General features: G+C 51.9%; 1 protein-coding gene across 1 annotated transcript in view; it reads left to right on the top strand.

The window, feature by feature from the left end:
* The window catches only part of LOC126545889 (protein Skeletor, isoforms B/C-like), a 341,332-nt gene that overhangs the window by 199,202 nt on the left and 124,134 nt on the right, over positions 1-17,996 (top strand). Inside the window, exon 10 of the mRNA XM_050193912.3 lies at positions 13,167-13,275. Within this exon, the coding sequence (XP_050049869.2) occupies positions 13,167-13,275 (109 nt within the window). The remainder of the gene's footprint in view (positions 1-13,166; positions 13,276-17,996) is intronic.

Genomic DNA, 17,996 nt, shown 5'->3' with positions numbered 1-17,996 from the left:
TCTGCCGATCCCAGCACAGTGCAGGATGTAGAAGTGATAGGTATGGTAAAGTGCAGTGATCGTAGGTTAGTGACGGCTAGGATTCACCTCAATTTGAATAGAGAGAGATAATAAAATTGGTCAAGAAGAAACAGATCAACTTAGAGGCCGTAGGGGTAAAAGCAAACAGATGTATGCTGGTACTTACAAACATATATGCAGCCTCAGAACAGAGAGATGAAGAGATGACATAGAGGTAATGAATGAAACAGTAACGAGGCTGGCTTCAGAGACAGCAATTGAAGTGGGAGGCAAGGCACCAAGGCGACCAGTAGGCAAGCTCTCCCAAGTAACAAAGGACCTATAAAGAAACGACAAAAAAATGAAAGTGTCCAACTCAAGGGGTAGGATAATGCGCGGAACTGCCAAAACTGATCAACAGGGCGAAAATGAGCGATATTCGAAATTATAACGTGAGAAAGACTGAAGAAGCAGTAAAAAATGGACGCAACCTGAAATCAGCTATAAGGAAACTTGGCATAGGACAAACCAAGATGCGCGCACTGAAAGATAAGCTGGGTAATGTCATGAGCAGTCTCGAAGGTATAATAAAAGCAGCGGTAGAATTCTATACTGACCTGTACAGTACCCAGAGGACTCAGGAGAACTCCATTCCAAACAATAATGAACAGGATACAGAAACTCCTCCTATAACTAGAGATGAGGTCAGAAGGGCCTTGCAAGATATGAAACGGGTGAAAGTGGCAGAAAATGGAATAACAGTTGATTTAGTCAAAGATGGAGAAGACATAATGCTTGGAAAATTGGCGGCTGTTTATACGAAGTGTCTATCGACTGCAAGGGTCCCAGTGAACTGGAAGAATGCAAACATTATATTAATCCACAAAAAGGAGACGTTAAAGGATTGAAAAATTATAGGCCCAATAGCTTACTCCCAATATTACATAAAATATTCACAAACATATTTTCCATTAGAATAAAGGCAATACTGGACCTTAGTAACCAAGGGAACAATGTTTCTTCACGAAGGGATACTCTACAATGGATCAGATCCATGTCAATATTCAGGTAATCAAGAAATCTGCAGAGTACAATCAGCCTCTTTATATGGTTGTGATAGATTACAAAAAGGCATTTGATTTAGTAGAGACAGCAGCAGTCATAAAGGGATTACGCAATCACAAAGAGTACAGACCGCTTACGTAAATATCTCAGAAAATGTTTACAGAAATTCCACAGCTATCTTAATCCTCCACAAGAAAAGTAGGAAGATACCTATAAAGAAAGGGCCAGAGAAGGAGACACAATCTCTACAATGCTATTCACTGCGTTCTTGAAAGAAATATCCAAGCTATTAAACTGGGAAGGCTTAGGAGTAGGAATCCACGGCGAATATTTCAGCAACCTTTGGTTTGCCGATGACATTGTTCTATTCAGCAACACTGCAGACGAGTTACAACAAATGATTGAGGAGCTTAACAGAGAGAGTATAAGAGTGGGGTTTAAGATTAATATGCAGAAGAGAAAAATAATGACAAATACCAGGCCAAGGGAAGAAGAGTTCAGGATCGCCAGTCAGACTCTAGAGTCTGCGAAGGAGTACGTTTACCTAGGTCAATGAATGACAGGGAACGCTGATTATGAGATGGCAATTCATAGAAGAATAAGAATGGGCTGGATCGCATACGACAGACATTGTCAGCTCCTGACTGGAAGCCTAACACTATACTCAAAAGGAAGCTTTACAATCAGTGCATTTTAGCGGCGCTCACATATGGGGCACAGGCTTGGAGATTGACCAAGAAACTTGAGACCAATTAAGGGCCGCGCAAAGAGCGATGGAACGAAGAATGCTCGACTGTATTCCACTCATGTGCGCTCATTCTCAGAGTATGCCTGCGTTTTCCGGGATCCACATACCAAAGGGCTGGCCGAAACGCCTGAAAAACTACAGAATAGGGCACTGCGATTCGTTTTAGGTAATTGGAATCGTCAATTTTAGTATGAGGGAAAGCAAAATACACTTAAATGGGAAGACTTCAAAGATTGTATACGGAACCTGAGGTTAAATGTTTTTCATATCTACCATTCCAAAACTGGAATCGATAAGGAGAAGTGCATGCAAGCGCCGTCTTGCATATCCCAAAGAAGGGACCACAGTCTGAAAGTAAATGAATTTGCCTTTAAAGGTGACGTCTTGTGCTATTCATGTTTTGTTAGATCTATACGAGAGTGGAATGATTTTCTGCCTCTGATTGTATCCATTGTCTCTAATGATGATTTTTACTACGCTTTGTGTAATTAGTTTCTTTGTTATTGGTCTCGAATATGATGCGTATTTTTATGTATCCCCCTGCTGTAATGCCTGCAAATGCGACGCAGGTATCAAATAAATAAATAAATAAATAAAATTTCTTGTTTCACAATTAGCGCTTTTCTAGGTTCACATTCTTTTGCTACGCTTCCTGAAAAAGGTGTTCGTTATTCGAAGCTTATTCCTGTCTGCCAATTCTGCCAGCATCTCTCTTCTAGCGTTCCTAGAATTTATGCCATTGTTGCCAATTGCTTGTTCCCCAGGCTGCTTTTCCCCCACTTCTGCATTGAAGTCGTCCATTATTACACTATACGGAGTTTGCACTTTTCTCATCCCTAATTCAACATCTTCATAAAACTGATCTACTTCATCATCATCGTCTCTTGATGTAGGAGCGTAGACTTGCACTACTTTTAACCTATACCTCTTATTAAGTGATTACGACTATAGTTACCCTCTCACTAATGCTGTAGAATTTCTCGAACATAGTAGCAGCGGTGTCATAGATGTAGAGCATCCGCCTCACGCGCAAGAAGACCGTGCTTTGAATCCCGGCGCCGCTCGATTTTCCGCCGGGAAAAGAAAATCCGCGTGTTGATAAAATTGCATAAACAGGCCTGGAGTGCGGCCTGATCCCGGAGACCAGAACCTGTAACGCACCTCCTCACAAGATCGGGATTGGCCACCCTGGTTCAGTACTTGACCACAAACTACTATATGAATACAACAATCAAACCCAGGCCCTCAGTCCCCAGCGGCTGCGAACAACCGACCATGGCGGCGGTCAGACCTGTGACGCAGCAGAGGGTGTTAAGAATACCTGGGTCCGAGCAGGCCGCCATTGGAACCTGAACCGGGCAACGTTTAACGCTACAACGTTATCTAGTGAGGCGAGTCTAGCAGTGCTATTGGAGGAATTAGAGGTCAGCAAATGGGTTATAATAGGGCTAAGTGAAGTTAGAAGGAAAAAAGAAGCATATACAGTGCTAAAAAGCGGGCACGTCCTGTGCTACCGGCGCTTAGCGGAGAGACGAGAACTAGGAGTCGGATTCCTGATTAATGAGGATATAGCTGGTAATATACAGGAATTCTGTAACGTTAACGGGAGGGTGGCAGGTCTTGCTTGGAAACTTAATAAAAGGTACAAATTGAAGGTCGTACAGGTCTACGCCCCTACATCCAGTCATGATGACTAGGAAGCCGAAAGCTTGTATAAAAACGTGGAGTCGGCGATGGGTAAAGTCAAAACAAAATACACTATACTGATGGGCGACTTCAATGCGAGGTTAGGCAAGCATAGGCTCTAGGAATAGCCGGGGAGAGTTATAAGTCGAATTTGCAGAACAGAATAATATGCGGATAATGAATACCTTCTTCCGCAAGCGGGATAGCCGGAAGTAGACGTGGAGGAGCCCGAATGGCGAGACTAGAAATGAAATAGACTTCATACTCTGCGCTAAGCCTGGCATCATACAAAATGTAGATGTGCTCGGCAAGGTGCGCTGCAGTGACGTTAGAATGGTAAAAACTCGAATTAGAATAGACTTGAGGAAGGAACGGAAGAAACTGGTACATAAGAAGTCGATCAATGAGTTAGCGGTAAGAGGGAAAATAAAGGAATTCTGGATCAGGCGACAGAACAGGTATTCTGCTTTAACTAAGGAAAATGACCTTAGTGTTGAAGCAATAAACGACAATCTTATGGGCATCATTAAGGAGTGTGCAATAGAAGTCGGTGGTAACTCCGTTAGGCAGGATACCAGTAAGCTATGGCAGAAACGAAAGATCTGATCAAGGAACGTCAGTGTATGAAAGCCTCTAACCCTACAGCTAGAGTAGAACTGGCAGAACTTTCCAGGTTAATCAACAAGCATAAGACAGCTGGCATAGGGAACTATAATATGGATAGAATTGAACATGCTCTCAGGAAAGGAGGAAGCCTAAAAGCAGTGAAGAAGAAACTAGGAATTGGCAAGAATCAGATGTATGCGTTAAGAGACAAAGCCGGCAATATCGTTACTAATATGGACGAGATAGTTGACGTGGCTGAGGAGTTCTTTGCGGTACCAGTGGCACCCACGACAATAATGGAAGAAAGAATAGTCTTGAAGAATTTGAAATTTCATTTCAATTCAGTTTTTACTTTCCAGGAAAAATATACATTTCTGGTAGGGGTACCTGGGCAAAAAGCTGTATTTTGACAGCTTGACTAGGCCCGGGCAACCTGGAAACTTGTAGCAGTGGTGAAATTCAGGAGATGAAACAGATTAATGAAAAAAACATAGCCATTAATAACAAATACAGGTGACACGCACATATTCTTCCACATATATACTAACGCACGCATATATTGTAAATACAAAAATAAACCGAAATTAGATTTTAGCAGTTCACAGATATACTAACAGTAAACATTTATAGCATATCCACCAAGTAACGTCATATCCATCGGTCCCACTAGTAACCGCATAAGAATAATGAAAGCCTTGGAAACTATGCAAAGGGGGAAGGCAGCCGGGGAATATTAGGTAACAGCAGATTTGTTAAAAGATGGTGGGCAGATTGTTCTAGAAAAACTGGCCACCCTGTACACGCAATGCGTGATGACCTCGAGCGTATCGGAACCTTGGAAGAACGCTAACATAATCCTAATCCATAAGAAAGGGGACGCCAAAAACTTGAAAAATTATAGACCTATCAGCTTACTGTCTGTTGCCTACAAAGTATTTACTAAGGTAATAGCAAATAGAATCAGGGAAACCTTAGGCTTCTGTCAACCAAAGAACCAGGTAGGATTCCGTAAAGACTACTCAACAATAGACCATATTCACAGTATCAATCAGGTGATAGAGAAATATGCGGAATATAACCAACCTTTATATATAGCTTTCATTGATTACGAGAATGCATTTGATTCAGTGGAAACCTCAGCAGTCATGGAGGCATTACGGAATCAGGATCTAGATGAGCCGTATGTAAAAATACTGAAAGATATCTATAGCGGCTCCACAGCCACCGTAGTCCTCCATAAAGAAAGCAAGAAAATTCCAATAAAGCAAGGCGTTAGGCAGAGAGATATGATCTCTCCAATGCTATTCACAGCGCGTTTACAGGAGATATTCAGACACCTGGATTGGGAAGAATTGGGGATAAGAGTTAATGGAGAATACCTTAGTAACTTGCGATTCGCTGATGATATTTCCTTGCTTCGTAACTCAGGGGACCAATTGCAATGCATGCTCACTGACCTGGAGAGGCAAAGCAGAAGAGTGGGTCTAAAAATTAATGTGCAGAAAACTAAAGTAATGTTTAACAGTCTCGGAAGACAACAGCAGTTTACGATAGGTACCGAGGCACTGGAAGTGGTAAGGGAATACTTTACTTAGGACAGGTAGTGACCGCGGATCCGGATCATGAGGCTGAAATAATCAGAAGAATAAGCATGGGCTGAGGTGCATTTGGCAGACATTCTCAGATCATGAACAGCAGGTTGCCATTATCCCTCAAGAGAGAAGTGTATAACAGCTGTGTCTTACCAGTACTCACGTACGAGGCAGACACCTGGAGGCTTACGAAAAGGATTCTAGTTAAATTGAGGACGACGCCACGAGCTATGGAAAGAAGAATGATGGGTGTAACGTTAAGGGATAAGAAATGAGCAGATTGGGTGAGGCAACAAACGCGAGTTAACGACATCTTAGTTGAAATCAAGAAAAAGAAACGGGCATGGGCAGGACATGTAATGAGGAGCGAAGATAACCGATGGTCATTAAGGGTTACAGACTGGATTCCAACGGAAGGAAAGCGTAGCATGGGGCGGCAGAAAGTTAGGTGGGCGGATGAGATTAAGGATTTTGCGGGGACAACATGGCCACAATTAGTACATGATCTGGGTAGTTGGAGAAATATGGGAGAGGCCTTTGCCCTGTAGTGGGCGCAACAAGGCGGCGGCGGCGGCGGCGGCGGCGGCGGCGGCGGCGGCGGCGGCGGCGGCTGCTGCTGCTGCTGCTGCTGCTGCTGCTGCTGCTGCTGCTGCTGCTGCTGCTGCTGCTGCTGCTGCTGCTGCTGCTGCTGCTGCTGCTGCTGCTGCTGCTGCTGCTGCTGCTGCTGCTGCTGCTGCTGCTGCTGCTGCTGCTGCTGCTGCTGCTGCTGCTGCTGCTGCTGCTGCTGCTGCTGCTGCTGCTGCTGCTGCTGCTGCTGCTGCTGCTGCTGCTGCTGCTGCTGCTGCTGCTGCTGCTGCTGCTGCTGCTGCTGCTGCTGCTGCTGCTGCTGCTGCTGCTGCTGCTGCTGCTGCTGCTGCTGCTGCTGCTGCTGCTGCTGCTGCTGCTGCTGCTGCTGCTGCTGCTGCTGCTGCTGCTGCTGCTGCTGCTGCTGCTGCTGCTGCTGCTGCTGCTGCTGCTGCTGCTGCTGCTGCTGCTGCTGCTGCTGCTGCTGCTGCTGCTGCTGCTGCTGCTGCTGCTGCTGCTGCTGCTGCTGCTGCTGCTGCTGCTGCTGCTGCTGCTGCTGCTGCTGCTGCTGCTGCTGCTGCTGCTGCTGCTGCTGCTGCTGCTGCTGCTGCTGCTGCTGCTGCTGCTGCTGCTGCTGCTGCTGCTGCTGCTGCTGCTGCTGCTGCTGCTGCTGCTGCTGCTGCTGCTGCTGCTGCTGCTGCTGCTGCTGCTGCTGCTGCTGCTGCTGCTGCTGCTGCTGCTGCTGCTGCTGCTGCTGCTGCTGCTGCTGCTGCTGCTGCTGCTGCTGCTGCTGCTGCTGCTGCTGCTGCTGCTGCTGCTGCTGCTGCTGCTGCTGCTGCTGCTGCTGCTGCTGCTGCTGCTGCTGCTGCTGCTGCTGCTGCTGCTGCTGCTGCTGCTGCTGCTGCTGCTGCTGCTGCTGCTGCTGCTGCTGCTGCTGCTGCTGCTGCTGCTGCTGCTGCTGCTGCTGCTGCTGCTGCTGCTGCTGCTGCTGCTGCTGCTGCTGCTGCTGCTGCTGCTGCTGCTGCTGCTGCTGCTGCTGCTGCTGCTGCTGCTGCTGCTGCTGCTGCTGCTGCTGCTGCTGCTGCTGCTGCTGCTGCTGCTGCTGCTGCTGCTGCTGCTGCTGCTGCTGCTGCTGCTGCTGCTGCTGCTGCTGCTGCTGCTGCTGCTGCTGCTGCTGCTGCTGCTGCTGCTGCTGCTGCTGCTGCTGCTGCTGCTGCTGCTGCTGCTGCTGCTGCTGCTGCTGCTGCTGCTGCTGCTGCTGCTGCTGCTGCTGCTGCTGCTGCTGCTGCTGCTGCTGCTGCTGCTGCTGCTGCTGCTGCTGCTGCTGCTGCTGCTGCTGCTGCTGCTGCTGCTGCTGCTGCTGCTGCTGCTGCTGCTGCTGCTGCTGCTGCTGCTGCTGCTGCTGCTGCTGCTGCTGCTGCTGCTGCTGCTGCTGCTGCTGCTGCTGCTGCTGCTGCTGCTGCTGCTGCTGCTGCTGCTGCTGCTGCTGCTGCTGCTGCTGCTGCTGCTGCTGCTGCTGCTGCTGCTGCTGCTGCTGCTGCTGCTGCTGCTGCTGCTGCTGCTGCTGCTGCTGCTGCTGCTGCTGCTGCTGCTGCTGCTGCTGCTGCTGCTGCTGCTGCTGCTGCTGCTGCTGCTGCTGCTGCTGCTGCTGCTGCTGCTGCTGCTGCTGCTGCTGCTGCTGCTGCTGCTGCTGCTGCTGCTGCTGCTGCTGCTGCTGCTGCTGCTGCTGCTGCTGCTGCTGCTGCTGCTGCTGCTGCTGCTGCTGCTGCTGCTGCTGCTGCTGCTGCTGCTGCTGCTGCTGCTGCTGCTGCTGCTGCTGCTGCTGCTGCTGCTGCTGCTGCTGCTGCTGCTGCTGCTGCTGCTGCTGCTGCTGCTGCTGCTGCTGCTGCTGCTGCTGCTGCTGCTGCTGCTGCTGCTGCTGCTGCTGCTGCTGCTGCTGCTGCTGCTGCTGCTGCTGCTGCTGCTGCTGCTGCTGCTGCTGCTGCTGCTGCTGCTGCTGCTGCTGCTGCTGCTGCTGCTGCTGCTGCTGCTGCTGCTGCTGCTGCTGCTGCTGCTGCTGCTGCTGCTGCTGCTGCTGCTGCTGCTGCTGCTGCTGCTGCTGCTGCTGCTGCTGCTGCTGCTGCTGCTGCTGCTGCTGCTGCTGCTGCTGCTGCTGCTGCTGCTGCTGCTGCTGCTGCTGCTGCTGCTGCTGCTGCTGCTGCTGCTGCTGCTGCTGCTGCTGCTGCTGCTGCTGCTGCTGCTGCTGCTGCTGCTGCTGCTGCTGCTGCTGCTGCTGCTGCTGCTGCTGCTGCTGCTGCTGCTGCTGCTGCTGCTGCTGCTGCTGCTGCTGCTGCTGCTGCTGCTGCTGCTGCTGCTGCTGCTGCTGCTGCTGCTGCTGCTGCTGCTGCTGCTGCTGCTGCTGCTGCTGCTGCTGCTGCTGCTGCTGCTGCTGCTGCTGCTGCTGCTGCTGCTGCTGCTGCTGCTGCTGCTGCTGCTGCTGCTGCTGCTGCTGCTGCTGCTGCTGCTGCTGCTGCTGCTGCTGCTGCTGCTGCTGCTGCTGCTGCTGCTGCTGCTGCTGCTGCTGCTGCTGCTGCTGCTGCTGCTGCTGCTGCTGCTGCTGCTGCTGCTGCTGCTGCTGCTGCTGCTGCTGCTGCTGCTGCTGCTGCTGCTGCTGCTGCTGCTGCTGCTGCTGCTGCTGCTGCTGCTGCTGCTGCTGCTGCTGCTGCTGCTGCTGCTGCTGCTGCTGCTGCTGCTGCTGCTGCTGCTGCTGCTGCTGCTGCTGCTGCTGCTGCTGCTGCTGCTGCTGCTGCTGCTGCTGCTGCTGCTGCTGCTGCTGCTGCTGCTGCTGCTGCTGCTGCTGCTGCTGCTGCTGCTGCTGCTGCTGCTGCTGCTGCTGCTGCTGCTGCTGCTGCTGCTGCTGCTGCTGCTGCTGCTGCTGCTGCTGCTGCTGCTGCTGCTGCTGCTGCTGCTGCTGCTGCTGCTGCTGCTGCTGCTGCTGCTGCTGCTGCTGCTGCTGCTGCTGCTGCTGCTGCTGCTGCTGCTGCTGCTGCTGCTGCTGCTGCTGCTGCTGCTGCTGCTGCTGCTGCTGCTGCTGCTGCTGCTGCTGCTGCTGCTGCTGCTGCTGCTGCTGCTGCTGCTGCTGCTGCTGCTGCTGCTGCTGCTGCTGCTGCTGCTGCTGCTGCTGCTGCTGCTGCTGCTGCTGCTGCTGCTGCTGCTGCTGCTGCTGCTGCTGCTGCTGCTGCTGCTGCTGCTGCTGCTGCTGCTGCTGCTGCTGCTGCTGCTGCTGCTGCTGCTGCTGCTGCTGCTGCTGCTGCTGCTGCTGCTGCTGCTGCTGCTGCTGCTGCTGCTGCTGCTGCTGCTGCTGCTGCTGCTGCTGCTGCTGCTGCTGCTGCTGCTGCTGCTGCTGCTGCTGCTGCTGCTGCTGCTGCTGCTGCTGCTGCTGCTGCTGCTGCTGCTGCTGCTGCTGCTGCTGCTGCTGCTGCTGCTGCTGCTGCTGCTGCTGCTGCTGCTGCTGCTGCTGCTGCTGCTGCTGCTGCTGCTGCTGCTGCTGCTGCTGCTGCTGCTGCTGCTGCTGCTGCTGCTGCTGCTGCTGCTGCTGCTGCTGCTGCTGCTGCTGCTGCTGCTGCTGCTGCTGCTGCTGCTGCTGCTGCTGCTGCTGCTGCTGCTGCTGCTGCTGCTGCTGCTGCTGCTGCTGCTGCTGCTGCTGCTGCTGCTGCTGCTGCTGCTGCTGCTGCTGCTGCTGCTGCTGCTGCTGCTGCTGCTGCTGCTGCTGCTGCTGCTGCTGCTGCTGCTGCTGCTGCTGCTGCTGCTGCTGCTGCTGCTGCTGCTGCTGCTGCTGCTGCTGCTGCTGCTGCTGCTGCTGCTGCTGCTGCTGCTGCTGCTGCTGCTGCTGCTGCTGCTGCTGCTGCTGCTGCTGCTGCTGCTGCTGCTGCTGCTGCTGCTGCTGCTGCTGCTGCTGCTGCTGCTGCTGCTGCTGCTGCTGCTGCTGCTGCTGCTGCTGCTGCTGCTGCTGCTGCTGCTGCTGCTGCTGCTGCTGCTGCTGCTGCTGCTGCTGCTGCTGCTGCTGCTGCTGCTGCTGCTGCTGCTGCTGCTGCTGCTGCTGCTGCTGCTGCTGCTGCTGCTGCTGCTGCTGCTGCTGCTGCTGCTGCTGCTGCTGCTGCTGCTGCTGCTGCTGCTGCTGCTGCTGCTGCTGCTGCTGCTGCTGCTGCTGCTGCTGCTGCTGCTGCTGCTGCTGCTGCTGCTGCTGCTGCTGCTGCTGCTGCTGCTGCTGCTGCTGCTGCTGCTGCTGCTGCTGCTGCTGCTGCTGCTGCTGCTGCTGCTGCTGCTGCTGCTGCTGCTGCTGCTGCTGCTGCTGCTGCTGCTGCTGCTGCTGCTGCTGCTGCTGCTGCTGCTGCTGCTGCTGCTGCTGCTGCTGCTGCTGCTGCTGCTGCTGCTGCTGCTGCTGCTGCTGCTGCTGCTGCTGCTGCTGCTGCTGCTGCTGCTGCTGCTGCTGCTGCTGCTGCTGCTGCTGCTGCTGCTGCTGCTGCTGCTGCTGCTGCTGCTGCTGCTGCTGCTGCTGCTGCTGCTGCTGCTGCTGCTGCTGCTGCTGCTGCTGCTGCTGCTGCTGCTGCTGCTGCTGCTGCTGCTGCTGCTGCTGCTGCTGCTGCTGCTGCTGCTGCTGCTGCTGCTGCTGCTGCTGCTGCTGCTGCTGCTGCTGCTGCTGCTGCTGCTGCTGCTGCTGCTGCTGCTGCTGCTGCTGCTGCTGCTGCTGCTGCTGCTGCTGCTGCTGCTGCTGCTGCTGCTGCTGCTGCTGCTGCTGCTGCTGCTGCTGCTGCTGCTGCTGCTGCTGCTGCTGCTGCTGCTGCTGCTGCTGCTGCTGCTGCTGCTGCTGCTGCTGCTGCTGCTGCTGCTGCTGCTGCTGCTGCTGCTGCTGCTGCTGCTGCTGCTGCTGCTGCTGCTGCTGCTGCTGCTGCTGCTGCTGCTGCTGCTGCTGCTGCTGCTGCTGCTGCTGCTGCTGCTGCTGCTGCTGCTGCTGCTGCTGCTGCTGCTGCTGCTGCTGCTGCTGCTGCTGCTGCTGCTGCTGCTGCTGCTGCTGCTGCTGCTGCTGCTGCTGCTGCTGCTGCTGCTGCTGCTGCTGCTGCTGCTGCTGCTGCTGCTGCTGCTGCTGCTGCTGCTGCTGCTGCTGCTGCTGCTGCTGCTGCTGCTGCTGCTGCTGCTGCTGCTGCTGCTGCTGCTGCTGCTGCTGCTGCTGCTGCTGCTGCTGCTGCTGCTGCTGCTGCTGCTGCTGCTGCTGCTGCTGCTGCTGCTGCTGCTGCTGCTGCTGCTGCTGCTGCTGCTGCTGCTGCTGCTGCTGCTGCTGCTGCTGCTGCTGCTGCTGCTGCTGCTGCTGCTGCTGCTGCTGCTGCTGCTGCTGCTGCTGCTGCTGCTGCTGCTGCTGCTGCTGCTGCTGCTGCTGCTGCTGCTGCTGCTGCTGCTGCTGCTGCTGCTGCTGCTGCTGCTGCTGCTGCTGCTGCTGCTGCTGCTGCTGCTGCTGCTGCTGCTGCTGCTGCTGCTGCTGCTGCTGCTGCTGCTGCTGCTGCTGCTGCTGCTGCTGCTGCTGCTGCTGCTGCTGCTGCTGCTGCTGCTGCTGCTGCTGCTGCTGCTGCTGCTGCTGCTGCTGCTGCTGCTGCTGCTGCTGCTGCTGCTGCTGCTGCTGCTGCTGCTGCTGCTGCTGCTGCTGCTGCTGCTGCTGCTGCTGCTGCTGCTGCTGCTGCTGCTGCTGCTGCTGCTGCTGCTGCTGCTGCTGCTGCTGCTGCTGGACATCGCCGTTTCTCCCTTAATTGAGCAAGGCTCACTCCTTTTTTTTCTTAGAGTGTAAGGCCATTGTGCTAGGTGAGACTGCAGTACACTTTGTGAAAGACATATTCGCTAGAAAAATTGTGGCGACAGGCGAGTGACGGAAGCTCTACGAAGACCCTTTCATTAAAGTGATGCCTGCTGTATGACTAGTTTGCGAGAATAAAGGGGACATATTTATTTTGAACTAGAGCGAGGACATATGGTAATTCATCAGTGCTGGGGTCCCTGATTGAAGTGGCATGTTCTAGTTCGGACTAAAGTTTTGTATAGGAGGAGTCTCAAAGGAAGAGGAACAGAGTAAAACTTGCGCCGGTCGCTTCCTAACGAACGGTTAGCATTGCTCGTTATTTTTCTGACATGAACAGACCAAGCGATACAACACCTAGGTAACAATAGGAAGTTGCGGATTCGAGAGCCGACTTCTGGAGCAAGTAGGAAGCGGGGCAAGTAGTTTTTCGGGAGGCACATAATGCCTTACATTTACTCGTGTTGAGGTTCATCAACCGGTCTATACACCAGTTAGATATAGTTGATGTCGTTTTGAGAAATAGTAACATTATTTTGGTCCGGAATTTCGCGGCTGATTACAACCTTACCGGCCAATACGTGTACGTTAAAGGACACTCATTCTGGAAATGCATCAATATAAATGAGAGACAAGAGAGGGCCGAGTACTGAACTTTGAGGTATGCCAGAATAAACGGGGCTCAACGGGGGGAAGGATTCTATTATTGCAGTCAGTGGTAGTCATTCTGCGTAATCATTTCGGGTATTTAGCCATACCATATTGTATCGATCACGGAGTCAGAAGCCATGCACGTCGCAAGAATGAAGCTGTATGTTGACGACTCTGGTGGATCCCACAGTCTGGTTACTAGGCCTGTTCTTATATTATTTTTACTTGTTTTTCATTGCCACATTCACACGGCGCTTCCGCGTATTGCTTGGCCGCCGCACACTTGAATTTTCAGGCGGTATGGTTCTAGCGCCTCAGGCGGCGAGCACCGACGAGGCAGTTCAGTAATATTTCTCACCGGTTAAAGTATTTCTTATCTGCTCCTGGAAATGTTGCTTTCCTTCTCTAACAAAAACATTACTTTTTTTTTCAGTGCCAGACCTCTGATGGCGTATAACAAGAAAACCGTCGTGCTCAACCTGCCCGCAGGAAAGAAAATTACAGACTTTAAGTGGTTCAGCGTTTACTGCAGAAAAGCCAAGGTAAGACCACCCATGAATAACGAAGCAATAACATAAACATATCAGGACTCAAGTAACCTAACCAGAGCATGGAAAGTTAGGCTGTGAGATGACCTCGCAAGCAGGAACATCCCAACAACGTTCGTGCCTTCCGTGATTAGTGTTGTGACCACACACATTTTGGTTTCCTATTGCGCAGTGTCATATAATAATCCAAATCCCTCCGTATTGCATGCTGGCACTGCTATGAAGCGAGTATGACGGACGTTACTACTAATCTGTTGTAATCGAGTAGATAAATGGTGTTAAGACTCCACAGTAGTGGTGAGTATGAAAGCCTTAAACCATTGACCATTCGTAAGCACTAGTTCCCACCGCATCATTGCCGCTGCTTCATCGCTGCAAGTTAGAATTCCACCTCGTCAAACTATCTCTATGCTGCCGTCCTTCCCGCTGCTGCTTGGCGCCCCAAGTATTTTTCGAGTGGGGGGGGGGCAAGTCTCTCCCCCTGCGTGTATATATATATATATATATATATATATATATATATATGTATATATTGTGACGCTCTTACGTGCATAGTGGGTTCACGCCTCAAAAAAAACAGTATGCGGGGGCACCGAAGAGTGGTGCACGAAGAAGACGGCGTGTGGCTAGCTAGCTGAATCTCGACAGGTGCTCAGCTGATCAAGGCCATCGCATCTAACTCTACCCGGCTTCAATGTGACGCCTTTTGTGGGCGTAACAAAGTGGTGGAAGTGCGGGGTACGACAGAACGTACCACGGAGTCGCAACATCTAGAACTTCGCCAGAGCCGTCGTCTTGCCGGTCTCTTGCCTTCCCTATGGCTCAGCACGGAGATGGACAAATGCCAGCTCTAGTTTCACCTGCTCAAAGGTCGGCGCCAGTTGGACCTTTGCAGCACTACATGGAACCACGCTCGTTCGCGGGAAAAGTGGGTGAAGACGTCGACGAGTTGCTGACGCACTACGCAAGGGTGAGCCGCTACAACCGTTGGGATTCTGTCACTCAGCTTGAATATGTCGTACTCTTTCTGAGTGAGACAGCGCTGATGTGGTATGAAAACCGCGAAGACTGCCTAACAACGTGGGAGCGCTTCGTCGAGGAAATTAAGAAATGCTTTGGAGACTCCTACGCCAAACAGAAACGCGCCGAGAAAACACTAGCTCAAAGAGCTCAAGCGCCTCGAGAAACATGCACTATATACATAGAGGAAATCCTCAAGCTGTGCGAAATCGTAAATTCGCAGATGTCTGAGGAAGACCGAGTCGGACACCTCCTCAAAGGAATTGCAGAAGATGTATACAATTTCCTCATAAGCCGGGAACACGTTGATTCCGTCTCAGATGTCGTGCGTCATTGCCGTACGTTTGAGACGTTGAAAACACGTCGCATTGTGCCAAAATTTGGACGTCTGGCGAATGTGACAACCGTTGCCAGCGTCGATGAGAGCCCGTCCGCCAATCTTTCGTCTACTATACGGCAGATTGTGCGTGAAGAACTGCTGCGGCACCAGGAACTTGCGCGCAACGTCATACGACAACCTGGTGCTTATTACCCGCAACACATGGCGCCTGCCGCACCCTGCGCTTCCTGGCAACCGGCGGTTTGTATCACAGACGTCAACCACAGAGGAGCTCCATGGCCACGTGAGGGCACATTTACGCCCGAACACCGACCTGCAGAACACCCTCGCCCCAGCAGATTTGCACGCAGACCGACCGTTCCTCCTGTGCAGCAGGCAGAGCCGCTTCGCTCTGCTACACGACCCCTCACGGCTGAGAGCTTCGAAGGGCAGTTCATCGATCGTCGTTTACCTGTGTGTTATAGCTGTGGCGACTTGGGTCACATTACTGTACTGCAATCGCCTCCAACCACCGAGGTTCGACCGATCGACGATGTCTAGGCGGTACCGCGCTTCTCTGGGCGAAACATATTCGCCCTCGCACACATATTTAGGAAGCTTGCCTCACCAGCACCCAGAGCCGCTGCGGAACCGTTCTACAGCAAGCGATCGCAGCTTGACCGATGTCCCTCTCCGCGGCGTCGATACCCGTCGCCACCTCCGGAAAACTAGCCAGCGCGGCCGTTGGAGGTGAGGTCGCTGGACAATCTTCGATGTCGACAGAGATACCTCCAACCATTTGTATGTTTAAGAATAAGGTGTCTGTATTAATTGACGGGGTTTCATCCATGGCCTTAGTGGACACGGGAGCAACCGTTTCAGTGATGAGTCTTGCGTTCGAAAACCTCCTAGGAGGAAAAGTTATGTTTCGCTGGGACCGTGCCGATACGTTTCGCGGAGTGAGTGGGGAGTTGTTGTATCCTGTGGGCGTGTGTAATGTAGACGTCACCTTGGGTGGTCAAATATTTAACGCGGAGTTCGCTGTTCTACCTCATTCTGCGCATGACGTAATCCTGGGCCTTGATCTTTTGAAACTGTGTGGTGCCACCGTCGACTGCAAAACGGGTGAAATCAGTGTAGGTACGAGCTTTTCTGCTACGTTTATGGAAGGCCCACCATATCGTGAAAGTGTGCTCTGTGTATCCCGGGATACAGTTGTGCCTCCGTTATCCGCAACGTGTGTTTCAGTCGCCTGTTTCTCCACCAGCGACGGAACGTTTGACGCTACCGTGGAGCCCGTTCATCTGAGTTGCATCAAGAGGAATGTACTGATACCGTATTGCACGCTGTCAGTTGTTCAGGGACGCACCAACTTATGGGCCGTAAACTGTTCGAGTGAACCTGCAATACTACCACAGTGTCTGAAACTTGCCGCCTACCATGAAGATCAAGTGCTATCGCTCGCCATTCTTACAGAGGCCCTTGATTCTGTGGATGAGCGCCATTTCGTTAATGCCTGCCCTGCGGCGCACTCCTCATTTCTGACTATGGTAAACAAGTCACTCAGCACTAAGCAGCGTCACGAAGTGGCGAATATTCTGCTATTCTGCTTCTGTGTTCACAAACGAATCTAATGCGCCTCCCATTTCGTCATCGCTTAGTATAAACTCGTCAATGCCAGCCATTGCTTTCAATGCAGACGGTCTTTGTGCGATCATTGACAAAATCAAGTGTTCATCATCTTCCGGCATAGACGAGATTAACCCAAAGATTTTAAAAAGCACTAAGCTTATTTCTGCAGCATATTTATCTTTGATATTTGCCCAGTATCTTTCTTCAGGTTCCATTCCAGATGACTGGAAAATTGGGAAGGTCGTTCCAGTCCACAAATCAGGTAACAGAAACTCGCCTCAACTACCGCCCCATCTCCCTAACAAGCGTCCCCTGCAAAATCATGGAACATGTCATCTACTCTCTTATCATGAATTTTCTTGACTTGAATCACTTTTTCCATCCCGTCCAGCACGGATTCCGCAAAGGTTTCTCCTGTGAAACACAGCTGGCCATTTTCCTGCACGATGTTCACACTAACATTGACAGTAACATACAGACTGACGCAATTTTCCTGGATTTCTCTAAGGCCTTCGATAAAGTTCCTCATCAACGTCTAATATTGAAACTTACAAGACTTAATTTGCATCCTGATGTTTTGAATTGGATGATTGAATTTCTTAGCAACCGCTCCCAATCTGTCATTATAAATAATCACCTATCTAACCCTGTGCCAGTAACATCAGGCGTCCCTCAAGGATCGGTTCTTGGCCCTCTATTATTTTTAATATATATTAATGACTTACCTTCACATGTGTCCTGTAATATCCGAATGTTCGCCGATGATTGTGTCATTTATCGAACTGTACGTTACGCCTGCAATCAAAAAGCCCTGCAGAAAGACCTCGCCAACATACTAACATGGTGTGACGATTGGTTAATGAAACTTAATGTACAAAAATGTAAAGTTATGTCTTTCACTCGTAGCAGTAATCCCCTGGTATTTCCCTACCAAATTAGAAGCATGCCTCTCGAACTATCAGAGTCCTATAAATACCTAGGTGTCACTGTATGCAATGATCTGTCTTGGCATAAACATATTTCTAACATCATATCATCTGCTAATAAAACACTAGGTTTTTTAAAACGTAATCTCCGCCAGGCACCTCACAACGTAAAACTGCTTGCCTACAAGTCCCTTGTTCGGGCAAAACTTGAATATGCATCTGCCGTCTGGAGCCCGCACCAAACATATCTTATCACCTCACTTGAATCTGTTCAGAACCGCGCTACTAGGTTCATTCACTCACAATATTCATATGATGTCAGTATTTCCGCACTTAAAACACAATCCCGACTAACACTACTATCTAATCGCCGACGCATTGCTAGTCTTGAGCTCTATCACAAGTTCTTTTTCAGTACCCTTCATCATGCACCATACATCGTTCCTGCGGCACGCATCTCTCACCGCACCAGTCATCCGCAGCAAGTCGCACGCCCGCGTGCCCGACCTACTCATTATTCAGCCTCGTTCATTCCCCGAGCAGCTAAAGACTGGAACGGCCTTCCTGCTGACATTGTTAGCATCACTTGCCTGTCTTTATTCCTACAGCGTGTGATTGATCACTTTGAATATAACTAATGAAGTGTACCAAATGTGGAACTTATGTTAAACCCACCCCTTATGTAATACCCCCTCTGGGGGTCTTTAAGGACAACCAACTGAACTGAACTGAACTAAAACATGCCCGACTGGTTGACTTTTTCCAGCAAGAGGGGCCACCATTGTTTCCTCCTTCTCGTATACACCAGCACATAGATA

The sequence above is a fragment of the Dermacentor andersoni genome, chromosome 1 (assembly GCF_023375885.2).
Source record: "Dermacentor andersoni chromosome 1, qqDerAnde1_hic_scaffold, whole genome shotgun sequence".
Classification (NCBI taxonomy): domain Eukaryota; kingdom Metazoa; phylum Arthropoda; class Arachnida; order Ixodida; family Ixodidae; genus Dermacentor; species Dermacentor andersoni.
Note: the sequence above shows the minus strand (reverse complement) of the source record. Positions and strands in the feature narration are given on the sequence as shown.